The sequence below is a fragment of the Mobula hypostoma genome, chromosome 13 (assembly GCF_963921235.1).
Source record: "Mobula hypostoma chromosome 13, sMobHyp1.1, whole genome shotgun sequence".
Lineage (NCBI taxonomy): Eukaryota > Metazoa > Chordata > Chondrichthyes > Myliobatiformes > Myliobatidae > Mobula > Mobula hypostoma.
This window is the reverse complement of record NC_086109.1, coordinates 79,264,210-79,283,743: the sequence shown is the minus strand read 5'-3', so window position 1 is coordinate 79,283,743 and position 19,534 is coordinate 79,264,210. Positions and strand designations below refer to the sequence as shown.

Sequence of the window (19,534 nt, the reverse complement as noted above, 5' to 3'; positions counted from 1 at the left end):
GAGGTTTTAGGTTTAAGCTGCGAGGAAAAAAGCTTCAAGATGCGTGAGGCAAATTTTTACACTGAGAATATTAGGTGCTTAGAACATATTTGCTTATTCAAATCTTCCAACAATCCTGAAACCTAATCAAAAGGCTTCAAGACGTTGGTCTCAGTACCTCCTTCAGGACTCCAGTTGCACAAGAAGGACTTTATTCATTTCCATAGATGCTGCCTGACCTGCTGAGTTCCTCCAGCATCTTGCGTGTGTTGCTTTGGATTTCCAGCATCTGCAGAATTTCTTGGGTCCTTGATTTCCTCACTTGCAGACCCCAGTCATTTTGCATTGGCAACAACATCTCCTCCATAATCTCCATCAGCACAGGTGAACCACAAGGCTATGAGCTTAGCCCCTTGCTCTACTCACTTTATACTTCATGACCGTGAGGCTAAGCACACCTTCAATGCCATATTTAAATTTGCCGATGACACCACTGTTGTTGGCATATCAAATCAGCATATAGGAGGGAGAAAGAAAATCTGACTGAATGGTGCCACAACAACCACCTTTCACTCAATGTCAGCAAGACCAAGGAGCTCATTATTGACTTCAGGAGGAGGAGGAAAACAGAGGTTTATGAGCCATTACTCACTGGGGGAAATCAGAGGTGGAGGGGGTCAGTAACTTTAAATTCCTCTGTTATTATTACAGAGGATCTGTCCTGGGTCCAGCACTTACGTGCCATTACAAAGAAAGCATAGTAGTGCTTCTACTTTTGTTAGATGTGTGCAAAGATTCAGTATGTCACCTAAAGCTTTGACAAACTTCTCTAGATGTGTGGTGGAGAGTATATTGACTGGTTACATCACCACCTGGTATGTATTTAAGACCATAAGACATACGAGCAGAATTAGGCCATCTGGCCCCATCAAGTCTGCTATGCCATTCAATCATGGCCGATCCTTTTTTTCTATCTCCTCCTCAGCCCCAGTTCCTGGCCTTCTCCCCATAACCTTTGATGCCATTTCCAATCAAGAACCTATCAATCTCTGCCCTAAATACACCCAACGACCCTGGCCTCCACAGCTACACGTAGCAACAAATTCCACAAATTCACAACATTTTGGCTAAAGAAATTTCTCCGCATCTCTGTTTGAAAGGGCGCCCTTCTATCCTGAGGCTGTGCCCTCTTGTCCTAGACTCTCTCACCATGGGAGACATCCTTTCCACGTCTACTGTCTAGGCCTTTCAACATTCAAAAGGTTTCAATGAAATCCCCACCCTCCCCCCATCCTTCTGAATTCCAGCGAGTACAGATCCAGAGCCAGCAAACCTTCCTCGTATGATAACCCTTCAAATTCCTGGAATCATCCTTGTGAACCTCCTCTGGAAAATCCTACAAATGTAGGGATAATGCTCAATCCATCATAGGCAAAGCCCTCTTCACCACTGAGCACATCTATGGAAGAGGTTCACAACCTGGAGCCCACAGACCCCTTGGTTAATGGTAGGGATCCAAGGCACAAAAATAGTTGGGAATGTTGACACAAGAAAGCAGCACCCATTATCAAAGACTCCCGCCATCCAGGCATGCTCTCTTCTCGCTGCTGTCATCAAGAAAGTACAGAAGCCTCAGGACCCATTCCACCAGGTTCAGGAACAGCTATTAAACTGGCTTTAAGTTTCATAAAACTCCAATAATACAGCATGCTCAGGACACCAGTGGCGCTGGATTAGCAAATTATATTATTAACATGAGTGGTTCAATACACATTTCAGAAGTTATACAGTAATATTGTAAATTTCCCAGCGATCCAGTTAATCTTAATTGTATATGGATACAAGATCACACTAAGTGGTAGGGGAGTCATTGTTAGTGGCACAGGAACCAGGGCCCTGGCCGCCAGTCAGAGAGAGTGTGGGAAATATTACTTTGTCACCAAATCATCAAGATTTCCAAATGGTCAGATGGTAGATTATCTACAGTTTACTGCATTTCTTACTCTGCATGCTTACTTAGTGACAAGTAATTGCTGATCTACAGCAATAGAGACCTACAGCATCATAAAGCGCTTAGGGAATTTTGTTTTCTGCGACCTTTGCTTACAAAGTGAACAGTTTTATGAATTTTATATAATATCAGTCACAGAACTCTAAATAAGATAAATCCACATTTATTTATTATAAAACAGATGTTCATCTTTAACCCAAAAAAATCTTAAGCTAAAGACAAGGACATCAACTTTCGTTCTGTTTGAGTGCAGTTCGCCATACGTCTGATGAAGGTGGACACGGAAAGACCCAACCTTGCGGAATACTGCTACCTTCAGGATGATCTCCTGGGACAAGGTATCGATCCCATTCTTGCCTTGTAGGGAAAAGGAAAAAATGCAATGTCAACATGTACACTTTAGAAATACACCATTAAGTAACTATTAGAAACGTACTTCATTCTGTCTGTTACCACTGTTCTCAACACAGCTTTCAAGCAGCACGTATAACTGTGCTGTAAGCTTTTGATGAGGGGTAGGGAGGGGAAGGGACAAGACTAAATGATTCTGTTTAATCCAACATAGAAAATAAAATAAATAAAAATAAGATTTAATAGAATAAAAAAAATTAAATCAACTATTTTAAGCATGGTGGACATGTAGACAAATACCAGCTCGTTTCATATAAAGGCAAAAAAGCAGTGTAATTCTCCAAATAAAGAAATGAGAGTATAACAAAACAACATGAAACCTGGCAAATGTTAATGCAGTGTCTCATCCAACAAACTTTTTTTTGTTAAATGAATTGATATGCAAAAATATTCCAGAAAGTTTAATAAAATGCAAGGCCCTTGTAGGGATATTTTTTAAAAATGCAGATATGTAAAATTTGAAATGAAAACACATAAATGCTAGAAGCTCTAAGTTGAAAAAGAAGTGGAGCTTTTGTTTCAAATTGAGAATCCCTCATCAGTTCATTGCTCCAATGCTGCTTAACCTGTTTCCAGAGTAGTTTCTTTTCATTTTAGGTGAATGCCTTGTCACCTTCCAAGCAGCTAACAGTTTCTTTACACAAACCACTTCATGTCTTGCTGCAGTTCAACTGATTTTTGTAAAAATGCTAAATTATAGGACAACTCTCACTTAACTCCAAAGAACTGATACAGCCCTTGCTCAAAGATGGAGAACGTTTCCTTAAAAGTGTTAAATTATTAAATACTCCCAATTGTGTAAAATACTCCATCAGCTTGCATAATCACATTTTCCTCAATCTTTTAGGGGAACCAATTATACCCAAGGATACAAATATCTGGAGCATGATAAGATGAATTAATCCTTACCTGATTTGAATAAGTGCATGAGAAGAATGTTCAGCTTGCAAGTAATATTGACGAAACGGTTGTAGTGGGTGGTCTACAGGCAAATCTATTGCACAAAGAAAAGCATATAAAAATCACCTGGTGCTTCTTTGTGTGGATGACAGTGTTACTTTCAAGGAGTAATCAGTTACATTAATGGCTATGAAAGGAAGCGGTGGAGATCTATTGAACAGATGTAATTATGTTGTTTTTTTTGCATAGTAGAGGAATTAAGGGTTACAGGGAAAAGACACGTAGGCGGAGATCTGTCCATGGCAAGATCAGCCATGATCCTATTGAACAGCGGAGCAGACTCAACGAGCCAGATGGCCTACTCCTGCTCCTATTTCTTATAATCTCAAGGTTGAGCAGTAGATCTACAATAAGGAAAACTCAATTTGTTGGAGAAGCTTAATCAATACAAGAGACAACAAATATGATTAAAAATCTGTCCACATAAAAGCCAGCTGCAGATGCTGCATAACAGGGGGAAAAAAGTGGAAAATTGCTGGAGCCTCTCAGTAAGTTAAGTAGCATCTGCAAAGAGAACAGATGATGTTTCAGGCTAGCCCCCTTTGGTTAGAATTGGTTTCCGAACAATGGTAGCCAGCTCTAACTAGAGGTGGTTGATCTGAAACACCATGGTATTTAAATGTACATTCTTTAGCTGAATTACTCTTAACCATGTTTCAAAGGCTCATTAACATAAGAACAGTTGCTTGATTGTTACAGCAATGCAGTGGTTTGATATGAAGTGAACTAAGTATGAAAAAGTAAACGCAAACACGAGGAAATCTGCAGATGCTGGAATTTCAAGCAACACACATCAACGTTGCTGGTGAACACAGCAGGGCAGGCAGCATCTCTAGGAAGAGGTACAGTTGACGTTTTGGGCCGAGACCCTTCATCAGGACTAACTGAAGGAAGAGCTAGTAAGAGATTTGAAAGTGGGAGGGGGAGGGATGGAGCCAAGAGCTGGACAGGTGATTGGCAAAAGGGATATGAGAAGATCATTGGACAGGAGGTCTAGGGAGAAAGGAAGGGGGAAGGGGGAAGCCCAGAGGTTGGGCAAGGGGTACAATGAGAGGGACAGAGGGAGAAAAAGGAGAGCGAGAAAAAGAATGTGTAGATATAAATAATGGATGGGGTATGAGGGGGAGGTGGGGCATTAGCAAAAGTTTGAGAAGTCAGTGTTCATGCCATCAGGTTGGAGGCTACCCAGACGGAATATAATGTGCTGTTCCTCCAACCTGAGTGTGGCTTCATCTTTACAGTACAGGAGGCCGTGGATAGACATATCAGAATGGGAATGGGACGTGGAATTAAAATGTGTGGCCACTGGGAGATCCTGCTTTCTCTGGCGGACAGAGCGGAGATTGTTTCACTGAATTCTCCCGATGCGGCCTTCTATATATTGGCGAGACCCGACGCAGACTGGGAGATCGTTTCGCTGAATTCTCCCGATGCGGCCTTCTATATATTGGAGAGACCTGATGCAGACTGGGAGATCATTTCACTGAATTCTCCCAATGCGGCCTTCAATGTATTGGCAAGACCCAACACAGACTGGGAGATCGTTTCGCTGAACTTCCGATGTGGCCTTCTATATATTGGCGAGACCCGACGTAGACTAGGAGATCGTTTCGCTGAACACCTACGCTCTGTCCACCAGAGAAAGCAGAATCTCCCTGTGGCCACACATTTTACTTCCACATCCCATTCCCATTCTGATATGTCTATCCACGGCCTCCTGTACTGTAAAGATGAAGCTCAGGTTGGAGGAACAACACCTTATATTCCGTCTGGGTAGCCTCCAACCTGATGGCATGAACATTGACTTCTCAAACTTCTGCTAATGCCCCACCTCCCCCTCATACCCCATCTGTTATTTATTTATATACACACATTCTTCTTCTCTCTCTCCTTTTTCTCCCTCTGTCCCTCTCACTATACCCCTTGCCCATCCTCTGGGCTTCCCCCCTCACTCTTTTCTTTCTCCCCAGGCCTCCTGACCCATGATCCTCTCATATCCCTTTTGCCAATCACCTGTCCAGCTCTTGGCTCCATCCCTCCCCCTCCTGTCTTCTCCTATCATTTCGGATCTCCCCCTCCCCCTCCCACTTTCAAATCTCTTACTAGCTCTTCTTTCAGTTAGTCCTGACGAAGGGTCTCGGCCCCAACCGTCGACTGTACCTCTTCCTAGAGATGCTGCCTGGCCTGCTATGAAAAAGTAAAGTCCAGCTATTACAAGTACCTGGGTCTCCAAATAGCATTGATTCAACTTCACGTTGCTGTTTTTCTAACTTCTCCCTCTCCTTCTTCATTTTTTTCTCATTTTCTCTTTTCCTTTCTTCTTCTTGTTCCCCTTCCAGCATAACTCTCAAGGCTCTTTCTTCTGCATCGTAGAGATCACTACGTTTTTTAATTAGTTTTCTAAGCCTTTCAATATGATGCTCAAAATTTTCATCAGCAGAAGCAGGAGGATGAACACCTGTATAAACAAATCATATGAATCATAAATTGGAATTAATTATATTCTTACAAACTGAGTACTCAAACAAAATCTGCGAAATATTTTGTGCATATACTGTTTATATTTTGTATTTACAGTTAGTATTTTCTTACTTTTTTTTAAACAGAACATCGAAAAACTGGTACCATAAGTTTCTTAGACTCAAAATATTCTCAAGGTTATAAAACTATTCCATAAAATTTACAGGCTAGAACTGGGAGTATAAAACAAAGAATCTTAGTGACAAAAAGAGCCCTATTAGTGGCTTCTGTCAGAACAATATTTACAATAGTACAGCACAGGAACAGGCCCTTTGGCCTATAAAGTTGTGCTGAACTAATTAAATAATCAAATACCCAACTAAACGAATCCCTTCTATCTATACAATATCCATATCCTTCCACTTCCTGCACATTTGTATGCCTATCTATAAGCCTCTTGAATGCCTCTGTTGTATTTGCCTCCAGCATTCCACCACTCAGCATAAAAACATCCCTTGAACTTACCTGCTCACCTTAATTGCATGCCCTCTGGTATTAGACATTTCAATCCTGGGAAAAAGATACTTGCTACATATCTGTGCCTCTCATAATATAAACCTCTGTCAGATCCTCCACTCAGCTCCTGCCATTCCAGAGAAAACAACCCAAGTTTATCCAATACTCCTTATTGCACACGCCTCTAATCCAGGCAGCATCTTATCAAACCTCTTCTGCACCCTTTCCAAAGCTTTCATAACCTTCCTTTAATGGGACGACCCGAACTGAATGGAACACTCCAGATGCTGTAGAGTTTTAAAAGTTGAATTACAATGATTAAAAGGGGTTTGGACATATATCTGAATGGGAAGTAGGATTAGCGTCAACAGACGTCATTCTTGTCATGGATGAGGTGGACCGAAAGGGCCTGTTTCTGTGCTGTATATTTCCACTATTCTAACCACCTCTTAATCAGTTCAAAGTTTCTGTATATTACAGTACTAAAGTTCATGCTATCTTTTTTTCTCAGCATGCAAAAAGAGTATATTTTTTCTGCTCTTGATGTTTTCTGTAGTCTACCATATTGACAAATCAAACAAGTGTTTGAACTACATGTTTTCTCAAAGCCGAAAGATGATTTTATAGAAGAGTTGGCCCTTAAGGCCAAGTGTAAATATTTAAATATTCATGATAACAGCAGTGAAATAGTTCTTGGGGGGGGGGGGGGTGAAATATTAAAGTTTATTTCAAATTACATTTCAACCCTATAAATGATGTGTATTTAGTGAAAAAGCAGTATATTAAAATATTTTCACTATGCAGTTACACTTAATGAATAAATGGAAAAGGCCATTACTGAAGGTTCATCATTACCTCCACAAGCTGTTTGGAAGACACAGGATTAATGAGGCTAACAGCCTGTTATAACTTCCAAAATATGTTGCAATGCATAAAAAGAACTTGTAAGATGAATTTCGACATTAGAACTTCCCTTTTCTCACCTGCTTGCATTTTATGTTCTTATGAACAAATTGCATACATTTATTAATAGCTCCTGTACACATGCATAGCATTCTAAGCCATCAACACAGACATTAATAAGCTGACTGCACTCTCTGGGGAAGAGTAAATGGGCACTTCTACAGCTGAAAGCAATCAGTACATGAGGAAAGCATATCAGTTTATGCTTGCATTATATACAGTATACATTATGGTGCTGTGTGCAGAAAACAATCTAAAGAAGGCAGCTTCTGAAAATGATTGGTTACTGCTGGCAGCTGAGAGCCAGAAGAACCTGTTATGATATACTATGAAATAAGTCTTTGTATTTTCAAGCCTTAATGCTTGCTTTAATCATTATTCAGTACTCATATGAAATTCCACAAAGCAATTCCTGGTGCAAGTTATAACTAATGCCCTCTGTTCAGGATTCAGAAGTCACGGAATTATGTGAATGCAGCAAGCATTAATTCAAATGAGATCCAGTCTTCATTTCTAATGTACACTGCAAGCAGTAATCCATTTGAAATTAAAGGTGACAGCTTTGTAAACAAACAGTGCTTTCTACAGAGCAGAAACTACAGATAAACAGCAAGACACTGACTGCTCGAGAGATGTAGTTTATAAACTGATATGACCATGAGATGGTCTCATATGAATCAGCCAAATGGAGTATATCAAAACAAGCAGTTATGTCATTTTGTCATTTAGCATATCAAAGCAAATTGTCTCTGTATATCAATAATTGGGACATTTATGCAATCAGAGAGTCAGCCCCTACCACATTAATTTTGAGTGACTGAATTCTCTGGCTCAGAAGCTTTTAAACCATCTATAAGGATTACCTTGTCCCAGCAAAGGTATTTAAACATTTCAGAGGTATTTTCTCTCAGGTACAGTGTGCTCCCCATTGTAAATATGTAATGTAATTGAACCAAGTGAAAGACTCAAAATTTCTGAGTAAACAGTACCATAGCAGCTATTAAAATTGTATCGAGTCAACTGCTGATAGCTTTGTTCTTTAGTGCAGTGGTTTCCAGCTTGCAGTCAACAAACCCTCAGTTAATGGTAGGGGTCCATGCATTAAAAAAAGTTGGAAAACCATGATTTAGAGAAATAAACAGTTGACCTTGGGCCAAGACCCTTCACCAGGAATGAACTTAGTTTGAGGTTGGAGAGACCTCTCATATCAACCAGCTTCCATTTCCACATGACTCAGATCACACTAGGAACAGTTGGAGGTGCATCCAAGATACTTTTGTGACCTGTAATGTGGACAGCAATGTCAGCTGTCTAAGGAGATAAGTAATTATTAGTGTCACCTGTTCAAACCAATAACCACGTGTCAACAAAGTCTCAAAGAACACGGTGGAGAGATGAGTTGATAGATACAAGAGAATGAGATGCATTTTTATAAGGGACTTGCTACAAGATAGCACTGGGGAGTTTGATGAGACAGCACCTCCACTAGCAAAACACTGTTAATGATGCCAAAAGGGTGCATCTACTCTTGTTAGGGAGACTGTACAGCGGCATATTTGGTTGTATGTGCAAAGAATATCTTTGAAACAAGACCCAGATGGGGTTAAGGAGTGAGAACTTCTAACACTTTATATGAAAAGGAACTTAATAGACTTTGGTGAGGCCTTATTTGAAGCACTATGTGCAGTTTTGGACACCTATCTATAAGAAAGATGTAAATAAGGTTGAAACAGTACAGAGAAAATTTACAAGGACGTTGCAGGGACTGGAGACCTGAGTTTATGAGGAAAAATTGAATAGGTTATGATTTTATTTGTTGGAATATAGAAGATTGAGGAGAGATTTGATACAGGTATACAAAATTATGAGCAGTATAGACAGGGTAAATCCAAGCAGGTTTCCACTGAGGTTGGGTGGGACTACAACCAGAAGTCATGAGTTAAGGGTGAAAGAGGAAAAGGTTAAGGGGAACATGAGGGGCTCAGAAGGTCATGAGTGTGTGCAATGAGCTCCCAGCACAATAGTGCATGCAAGCTTGATTTCAACATTTAAGAGAAGTTTGGATAAGGCCAATAAGATAGGGGAGCAGAATTAGGCCACTTGGCCCATCAAGTCTGCTCTGCCATTTCATCATGGCTGATCCAAGTTTCTTCTCTGCCCCAGTCTCCTGCCTTCTCCCCATATCCCTTCATGCCCTGACCAATCAAAAATCTACCAAACTCTGCCTTAAATATACATAAAGACTTGGCCTCCACAGTTGCCCGTGGTAAAGAATTTCACAGATTCACCACTCTTTGGCTAAAGAAATTTCTCCTCATCTCTGTTCTAAAAGGACACCCCTTTATTCTGAGGCTCTGGTCTTAGACTCTCCCACCACAGGAAACATCCTTTCCATCAAGGACTTTCACTTTTCGAGTAACACACACAAAATGTTGGAGGAACTCAGCAGGCCAGGCAGCATCTATGGAAAAAAGTAGAGTTGATGTTTCGGGCTGAGACCCATCAATTGGTTTCAATGAGGTCACACCTCATTCTTCGAATTCCAGCAAATATGGGCCCACAGCAATCAAACGCTCTTCATATAACAAACCATTCAATCCTCGAATCATTTTCGTGAACCTCCTTTGAATCCCCTCCAGTTTCAGCACATCCTTTCTATAGGGCCCAAAACTGCTCTCAATGGGACTAGGCAGTTTAACTGGCTCAGCACATACTAGATGAGCTGAAGGGCCTGTTTCTGTGCTGAACTTTTCTATGACTCTATACATTATGAGCTCAATGATATAGAAGGGGGAACTTGCACAGTAAGTTCTTTCTGATTTTAAGTGTTTGCACTATTTTTGTCCTTCCCTTTTGTTTTGCTTAGTATGGAAATGGCTTGACAGAAATATTATACCTAGCCACGCATTTTGGAATGGCACTTATTGAGTTCAGGTCCACGATCCTGATGACCTCAGCCAGTCCCTGACACTAATTATTACCATCCATAAACCCTTCACTTCTGGGGAGAAGCAGACCATTTTGTCTGAGTAGCCCTGACTCAGATTTACATGTGGGAATGCAGAACTTTTGGCTCACTTTAGAAGATATGATTGAAATTCACCAGAGGCACTCTAAAGCTACATGTTTTAATATACAAATAGTATGGCCTAGAAGTGCAGGATGGCACCTGAACGACTAGTGGGAGTGCCAGTAACAAAGGAAGATATTGCAACTGAAAAGGTGAGGTAAGGGAGGGAATGGGGTGAGGTGAGAGTAAATGGGGAATGAGAATATGAGTAGTTCAGAAACCTGATGAGTGCACCATGGATGATGCAAAATATCAAGCCCACGAGGAATACTCGGGCAGACAGTTCTAGGTGGGATGATCTAATCTTCCTGAAAATAATTCAGGTTTGAGATCAGTTCACCAGAAAGTTTTAGATTTGTGGGTTGCAGTGGAATCCACTTAATCTATAGCACAATGCAAGGAAGAAATATGGGGAAATCTGGAAGGGAAATAGTAAGTTGCCGTTGCTAGATAATGTGAGGATACAGAGAATTTGCTTTGTATTTCAGCACTCCAGGCACAGCAAGGGTCTGCCATATGGATACAGAAGGATAAAAAAGAAATGATATATTACCGCTGTGACTATTTATAATACAGGTGCAAAGGGCAATATAATGAGGGCAGAGAGAAGTTGCGTACTTGAGATTGAGCTAATGCACCTTCCAGAGGATCTCTGAGCATACCCAAACTGTCCTGAAGATACATACACTTCGTAAGGCAAGTGCTATCACAGACTCAAAGAAGGGAGAGATTACATGGATAAGCCAAGTTAAGCAAAAATGGATGATCCACAAAGCAGACATTACCCACAGGGAAGCAACAGGAATTCTGCAGATGCTGGAAATTCAAGCAACACACATCAAAGTTGCTGGTGAACGCAGCAGGCCAGGCAACATCTGTAGGAAGAGGTGCAGTCGACGTTTCAGGCCAAGACCCTTTGTCAGGACTAACTGAAGGAAGAGTGAGTAAGGGATTTGAAAGTTGGAGGGGGAGAGGGAGATCCAAAATGATAGGAGAAGACAGGAGGGGCCCTCGCACCTCTTCCACAGATGCTGCCTGGCCTGCTGCGTTCACCAGCAACTTTGATGTGTGTTACCCACAGGGACTAGTCAGGAGTTCCAGGGAGAACCAAGTGCAGCAGCAGCAGACATTAAAGTAAAGGTACAGGTGCACTATAAAAGGTGAGGTGGTAGGGTTTGCTCCCAGGTGGATAGGACCACAGGTGGTGCCACTGAAAAATGACACCTGTGTCTGTGTGCTGACTCAGGGAGGAAGTCAGTAGAAACAATAGACTCGTTAAATGCCATGTATCATTGCTCCCACTAACAATTTTGTTATAGGAAACGTAAATTGATAAAGACCTGTCTTCTCCATCTGACGGAAGACAGATGGAAACAGACCAATGGATACAAGAGAACGGGTGCGTGGATGCGGAAGGGAGGCGGAAGCACTTGTCAGCACATGACTATGAAAGCGTTAAAGTATAATAGTAATTGTATTTTTTTAAACAAAGGCTTGTTCTGGGAGTTAGATGTTTACTGATATAGATCAGGAAAGTCTTGGAAAAAAAGATGGGAAGGGATAGTAGTTAATGACATAGACACCAAGTTCCACAACTTGAACAGGCAGGGCGGGGTGGAGTGAGGTGAAGTGAGAGAAGAGGAAAGAAAAAAGAAGTACACAGTGTCAGAAGGCAATTACTCTGGTCTAGAAGTGAGTAAACACCAGTTGATCTGGGCCATAGGATACAACAGGGAGGAGGGAGGATGGTTGAAGGATAAGGTGTCATTGAGTCATGGTCCCTACATCCATTGGGTACAGACCACCCCAAACACTCCTTTAGATGGATTAAAAAAACCTAGCAGAATGAACTAGTAAAGCAACATAAAGTAGGTCAAGCAAAGATCATTGCACAAGTTAAAAACAGAAGAACTTTTGGGATCTAGGAAAAGGACAGAAAGGGCTTATTTTGTTCTTCTGACCTATAAACGAGAAAGGTTATTCAAGTGGCCCTGTACAAAGCCTATCCATCTTTTTGGCTAACCTACTGTAAAATATTGTGCAGTTGACTCCAAGTGTGGAATAGATTTCACACCTTTTCTAGCTGCAGCTTCCTTCCTCAATTTCCGTAACTTCTCGAGAGCCCGGAGGATATCCACTGATCTCTTTGCATCTGCTTGTTTCTTCCGCACTTCTGACAAGACACTGTCGGCTGCAGCTTTTAGTTCACGCTCCTACAAAAGCAAAAGTACAAAATTAAATCCAGTTGCTTTGAATATTGAAAACTAAATGATTTGAAAAGTAAGTGTCATTTGTTTCAATCTTATGCACCCCCCCCAAAAAGCAAGAATAAAAACATTATTATTTCTATTAACTGATCCACGGAGATGTCTCTGCTGGTTTGTGGATCTGTTGCAGATAATACACTCAACTACTACTTTCAAAACAAAAGTCACATCTCACTGCTTCAAAGCACGGCAGTTGTGGTTTTGAGAATAAAGCAACTTTTGACTCTCCATAAATTTGTCACTCAGTAATGGTAGTAAGTACTTACTGGCTCTAACTCACTCCAGAAATTCCGTAATTATCTGTAGCATATATTCAGATACCACACCTGTTTGTGTCAGGAAATATAACATCAAAAAAAGTACAGTCTCATGGTGCAAAACAAAGTTTGGTCCATGAATGATTGACATAAATTTTGTATCTTTATTCCCAAACTGCAGCAATGTGCGAATATGACAGGTTATCAAACCCATTAGGAATGGTAGTTTTTTTATACACCTAGTTTTGATAGATAAACATCATCTTCAAATTATCAGGATACCAGTTACACTAATCTGCATATTTACTGATTTTTAATGTTCTGTGAAGCAGCACAAGTAAAATTAACAATGCTTACAATCACAGCAGCTAATCATTCAACTGATTAAAAACAACTAGTCTTTGAAACAGACTAAAGCCAATGATATTAAACAATTGTCTGGGTAACTGTCCATTCATAATTATCCATTAAAGAATAAATAAATCTCAGTTCAGAATTATCCAAACAAAGCATGCCTGTATTCTACTCTAAAGGATCATCACATATTTCTTTGAACACTGACTATTCTATATACTATTAAAACTCTCATACTCTGTTTGTTTGTGACCTCCAATTAGCGCAAACTGTGCCTTACAGCAGCATTATTATGCTAAATCAACAAAATGAACTAACTTACAGAATGCAGGCAAAGTTCAGGGTTATATATTCGTATAAAATTACTCACTCGCCAAAATCCACAGCCCCGCTTTCACCCGAGAGCCGATGTGAGCCATGATGGAAACCACGACGCATGCGCACGGCCAGCCTCAGAAGCGACTCACAATGCTCACAGCAGCGACACCAACTGGAGCAAAAGGGCAGGGCAGCTCTATTTCGAGCGGTCACATTCTGCTAATCACCATCAGCATGTGCAGGATTGGGACAGATCAAACTGAGACCCATCAATAAGAGATAATTAAATCTTATTGTAATGACGTACTTCGAGACACCCGTCAAACCCTTTGCTGCAGTCAAAGAACAGCGGTGACTATATCACGTCCATTTAGGAGAGCGCCAACCACATCATCAAGAATAATCAGCATCCTGGAGGCTTTGGTGTTACTGCTGCGTAACTTCTATCCAGCATTAGGGTAAAAAAATATGGTCAGCCTAATTATGCCGCATGGAAAGAGAAGGGGGACATTATGGTCAAGAGATGACGACAAACATCGCCAGGAAGTGGCAAAGAGAGGGAAAGAACAAGAATCGGATGAGGCCAGGGCCGCATGACTCCAGGATCAAAGAGTCAGGACAAAAAAAGATGAGAGAAGAAGAGACAGAGGAGGAGCAGCATGCACGTCTCCAAAATGTCAACAACTGGCATAGGAGGAGGAGAGACGAAGAGACAAAGGAGCTGAGAAATGCACGTCTCCAGGATCAGAGACAAAGAACAAACAGCAGAGGAGATGAAGAGACGGGTGATGAAAGAGCTGCATGTCTCCAGAATGACAAAAACAGGCACAGGAGGAGGAGAGAGGAAGAGACAAACGAGCAGAGAAATGCATGTCTCCAAGATCAGAGACAAAGAATAAACAGTAGAAGAGATGAAGAAACAGCAGATGAAAGGACTGCACGTCTCCAGAGTGACAAGAGGCACAAGGGTGGCAGGTCAACCAGAAATAATGCCATCAAAAGTGCCCTTCGTTAAACGAGCTTAATGCCTTTAATGCTTGTTTTGACCGAGGCAGCATGGAGGCACCTCCAAACCCCCAAAGACCCCATCTTAGTCTGTGAGGTTGATGCAAGAGCATCTTTCAGGAGGGTAAATTCACAGAAAGGACCTGATCCAGACAGCGTACCTCGCCAATACGGAAGAGACATCTTCAACGTTTCTCACTTCGGCAGTCTGAGGTACCCACATGCTTCAATCATACTGATGGCCAAGGAGAACGTGATACCCTGCCTCAATGACTATCATCCAGTAGCACCATGATGAAGTGCTTTGAAAGGTTAATCATGAAGCAAACCAACTCCTGCCTGAAGAGTGACCTGGATCTGCTCCAATTTGCCTATCATCACATCTGATGTCATTTCGTTGGCCCTTCACTCAGCCCTTGAACGACAATGAAGGTTAACTATAGTTTCACTGATTACACCTCAGCATTCAACACTATCATCCCCACAAAACTCATCACTAAGGTCCAAAACCTGGGTCTTGGTACCTCCTTGTGCAACTGTATCCTCAATTTCCTCATTCACACACCCCTGTGTATTAAGCTCCCTGTTCTATTCACTTTATACTCATGATTTTGTGGCTAAGTAGAGCTCCAATTATGTACTTAAGTTTGTTCACGACACCAGTGTTGTTGGCCAAATTAGAGGTGGTGATGACTTAGCATACAAGAGGGAGATTGAAGATTAAAGTTGAATGGCGGCACACCAACCACCTCTCACTCAACGCCAGCAAAATCAAAAATGCTAATTATCAACTACAGGAGGAAGAAGGCAAAAGACCATGAACCAGACCTCATTAGGGGATCTGTGTAGAGGGGGTCAGCAGCTTTAAATTCCATGGCATTATCCTATCCATGGATCTGTCCTGGGACCAGTACACAAGTGTCATCACAAAGAAGGCATAACAGCACATCAGCTTTCCTAGAAGTTTACGTAGAGTCGGTATGTCAACAAAGTGTTTGACAAGTTCTATAGATGCACAGTGCAGAGTATCCTGAATGGTTGCATCACAGCCTGGTGTAGAAACACCAATGATCAGAAACAGAAAATTCTGCAGCAATTGTTGTATACAGCTAAGCCATTGCATGAAAGCTCTCCCCACTACTGAGCACATTTACATGGAGCACTGCCACAAGAAAGTAGAATCCATAAGCAAGGACCCCACCATCCTGGCCATATTCTCTCCTCACTACCACCATCAGACAGGAGGTACAAGACCCTGAGGTTCCACATCACCAGGTCCTGATAAGTTATTTAATAGCAACCCATCAGGCTCCTGAACCAGCGCGGGTAACTTCACCGACTACAATTCTGAGCTGATTCTACAACCTCACTTTCAAGGACTCTTTAAAACTCATTTTTGGTGCTCTGTCCGCCAGGAAAAGCAAGATCTCCCAGTGGCTATACATTTTAATTTCACGTCCCATTCCCATTCTGATATGTCTATCCACGGCCTCCTCTACTGTAAAGATGAAGCCACACTCAGGTTGGAGGAACAACACCTTATATTCCGTCTGGGTAGCCTCCAACCTGATGGCATGAACATTGACTTCTCAAATTTCCGCTAATGCCCCACCTCATCCGTTATTTATTTATTTATATACACACATTCTTTTTTTTCTTTCTCTCCTTCTGTCCCTCTCATTATACCTCTCGCCCATCCTTTGGGCCTCCCCCCTCCCCCTTTTCCTTCTCCCTGGGCCTCCTGTCCCATGATCCTCTCATATTCCTTTTGCCAATCACCCGTCCAGCTCCTGGCTCCATCCCTCCCCCTCCTGTCTTCTCCTATCATTCCGGATCTCCCCCTCCCCCTCCCAATTTCAAATCTCTTACTAGCTCTTCCTTCAGTTAGTCCTGATGAAGGGTCTCGGCCCGAAACATCGACCGTACCTCTTCCTAGAGATGCTGCCTGGCCTGCTACGTTCACCAGCAACTTTTATGTCTGTTGCTTGAAATTCCAGCATCTGCACATTTCCTCATGTTTGCATTCTCATTTTTTTTGTCTTCTATTGCACATTGGTTGTCTGTCAGTAATTATTTATGTATATCATTTTGTAAATTCTATTCTAGTTCTTTATTTTCCTCTAAACGCCTGTAAGGAAATAAATTCCAAGGTAAGATGTAGTGACATGTATGTATCTTGATCATAAATTTTAATTTCAACTTTGACATCCGATTAGATTTCCAATCAAAGTTCCTTTAAAAAATCCAATTTCCAAACATGAAATTTAAACTATTCACAAAACCTATGTAACTTACCTTAAGTCTGACAACCTAGAAAATCTGCAAATACTGGAAATTCAAAAGCAACACACACAAAATGCTGGAGGAACTCAGTAGGCCAAGCAGCTTCTGTGGAAGAAGTGTTAACAGGCACCATTTCAAGCTGAGACCCTTCTTCCCTTCCTGAAGGTCTTGGCCCAAAACATTGACGGTTAACCCTTTTCCATAGATGCTGCCTGGTCTGCTGAGTTCCTCCAGCATTTTGTGTGTGTTGCTACCTCAAGTCTGTATGTTTTACTAATCTAGTTAACAGGGTATTTCTGAAAATGCCTGGAGAAAGCAATTAATATGATATAGAGATCATTAAGAAGCCAAATGTGTAATATAGTAAAGATTTGATTAAATACCCTTTTCTTCTCTTCAACTTCTCGGATACAATTCATTCTCCATTTTTCAATCATCGCTTCCTTTTCTGCCATCCTTGCCTTTTGTTCCTGTTTTTCTAAACACCACTCTTGCTTCTTCCTTTGAATATTTCTTCTTTTCTTTTTAATTGCATCCAGCTTTTTTTTCACAGTGCTGACATACTCACTATCTGTAAGGGTCTTTAGTTTCTCCTGTAAAACAGTTTTTATCTCAGTTGCTTTTAGGTAAGATTCGGTCCAAATCTCTTCATTTTCTACATTTTGCCTCAATTGCTGGCATAAAGCAGTAAGTTCGGCCACAAATTTGCACGCACTCAGCACAGATTCTTTCACTTCACTAACTAATGGCACAGATTTTGATTTTTGGCTCTCTGAAGGCTGTGACTTACACTTTGACACAAACCTCATGAGCCAAAATTCATCTTGCTCCTTTGTCCGTTCACTGTTTTTGAAGTCCTGGAATTGATCGGGTGATAAGAATTTGGTTACTGATTCCTTTCTCTGCTGCTGCTCTATACCACTATCTTTTAAACCTTGTGGGAAATTAGCAACACAAGGCCAAGGCATGGCCATTTCATCACTCTTGTACTGCAAACCATGTTCATTCTTCCAGGACAGAACGTCCACTGACAAACTTGGGAAGTTATGTTGATTATTATGGCTCTGGTTCACTAATTGAGAACTTTGGGGTCCAAATCTAGCAGGTAAGTTAAGACCTCCACTTTGAGGTGTAGTTTGGTTTGGGCACGAACTGTTTTCAGGTTGAGAAGTCACATTTTGAAGGTTGGGTGGTGGTACATCTCTCTCAGGGAAGGGTGGGTGTTGCTCGGGTTGCGAATTTGCCCGAAAGGAATACTGCTGTTGGGCATCCAAGTGTTTCTGTTGGTATGGGTGTTGAGAAAGATAATACGACTGTCCATTCTGGGGATAATGATTTTGATGAGGATAAACCGGATGGTCCTGGCAGAGAAATCCCCCAGAGGGGCAGGTTTGATCTCTGCCTTCATAAGTCTGCTGGTGGGACATGGGGTCAAGAGCCTGTAAGTGGGGAGGGTAGTTCTGCGGGCGGGGTGGCTGCCCCTGCTGGCCTTGATCCCAGGGGTTGGGAGGACGTTCAGGTCCTTGTGGGTGTGGCGGGCGATCTTGATGATGCCCCTGCGGGCGAGGAGGGTAGTCCTGGTGAAGGTAAGGGGGGTGGTCGCTCCCCCACGGCCGGGGAGGGCATTCCAGGGGCTTGTTGTCCTGGGCCTGGGACGAGTACTGGCACCGATGCTCCTGATCCCAGAGCTGCTCTTCTAACCGCTCCGCTCTACCCAGAGACGCTGGGGGGCCTCGGGGGGAACCCCGGTCCCGGCCGCCCTGGTAGGAAGGAGCATCAGGCCTCCAGTCGCTCCCGGCCCGGCTCCTCTCCAGCCCAGGGAATCCATGCTGCCCTCCGGGAAGAGAATACGCGCCGGCCGCCTTCTCCTCACTCCGACCAGTAGGGTTATAAAACGAGTCGCGGCCTTGGCACTGCGGGGTAAAAGCCGCGGTCGGCGGAACATTCCGCCGGTCAGGGAGCCCACGGCAGAATGGCGGAGCCCACTCCATCGCCGCCTAGAACAGCCGGCCCGCCCGCCACTCAACGTCATCTAATTGACAACAACGCCCGACCAATCAACACACGGTAAGGGCGGGTCTACAAGGTGGTACCCGGTGTTTAGGGTTGAGCGCCGCCTGGAGTCGCCCAGACCAACTACTTCCACTGAGGGCAAGTCTTCCTCAATTTTTAAACGTTCCCTTTATAAGGGCAGAAGAGAGACTACAAAGACTGCAGTGACTAGACTAAACAAGAGAAAATCTGCAGATGCTAGAAATCCAAGCAACATACGCAAAATGGTGGAGGAAGTCAGCAAGTCTATGGAAACGAGTTAAACAGTTGACGTTTCCGGCCGAGACCCATCATCAAGACTGTCGGCTCTCTACTGCTCATCTTCCTTCACAGATGCTGTCTGACCTACTGAGTTTATCCAACACTTTGTGCCTATTATTCCAATTATCAATGTTCTTTTTAAAAAAAATACAATTGAATCCTTAGGGTCAACTTTGATGCATTAGAGACACAAGAGATTCTGCAATGTTGAAAATCTTGAGCAATGCACACCAAAGTGCTGGGTGAACTCAGCAGGTAAGGCATCATCTACAGTATGGAGGGATTACTAGGCTATTATTTTGTGTTAACAAGAATACTTAAACCCTAGAATCTGAGCTATTAGTCAAATGAAATACACATCTAGCAG

The 19,534-nt window shown here is 42.3% G+C and overlaps 1 protein-coding gene across 1 annotated transcript; it reads right to left on the bottom strand.

Annotated features, from left to right (window-relative positions):
• Nucleotides 1-2,137: 2,137 nt before the first annotated feature.
• Nucleotides 2,138-18,865, bottom strand: LOC134355982 (uncharacterized). Its single transcript, XM_063066532.1, has 5 exons — nt 17,238-18,865; nt 12,445-12,583; nt 5,583-5,819; nt 3,311-3,395; nt 2,138-2,347 (listed from the first exon to the last, which is right to left on the bottom strand). Exons 1-5 carry the CDS (start codon nt 18,843-18,845, stop codon nt 2,218-2,220), a joined length of 2,199 nt encoding a protein of 732 aa, XP_062922602.1. The 5' UTR covers nt 18,846-18,865; the 3' UTR covers nt 2,138-2,217.
• Between the last annotated feature and the right edge of the window lie 669 nt (nt 18,866-19,534).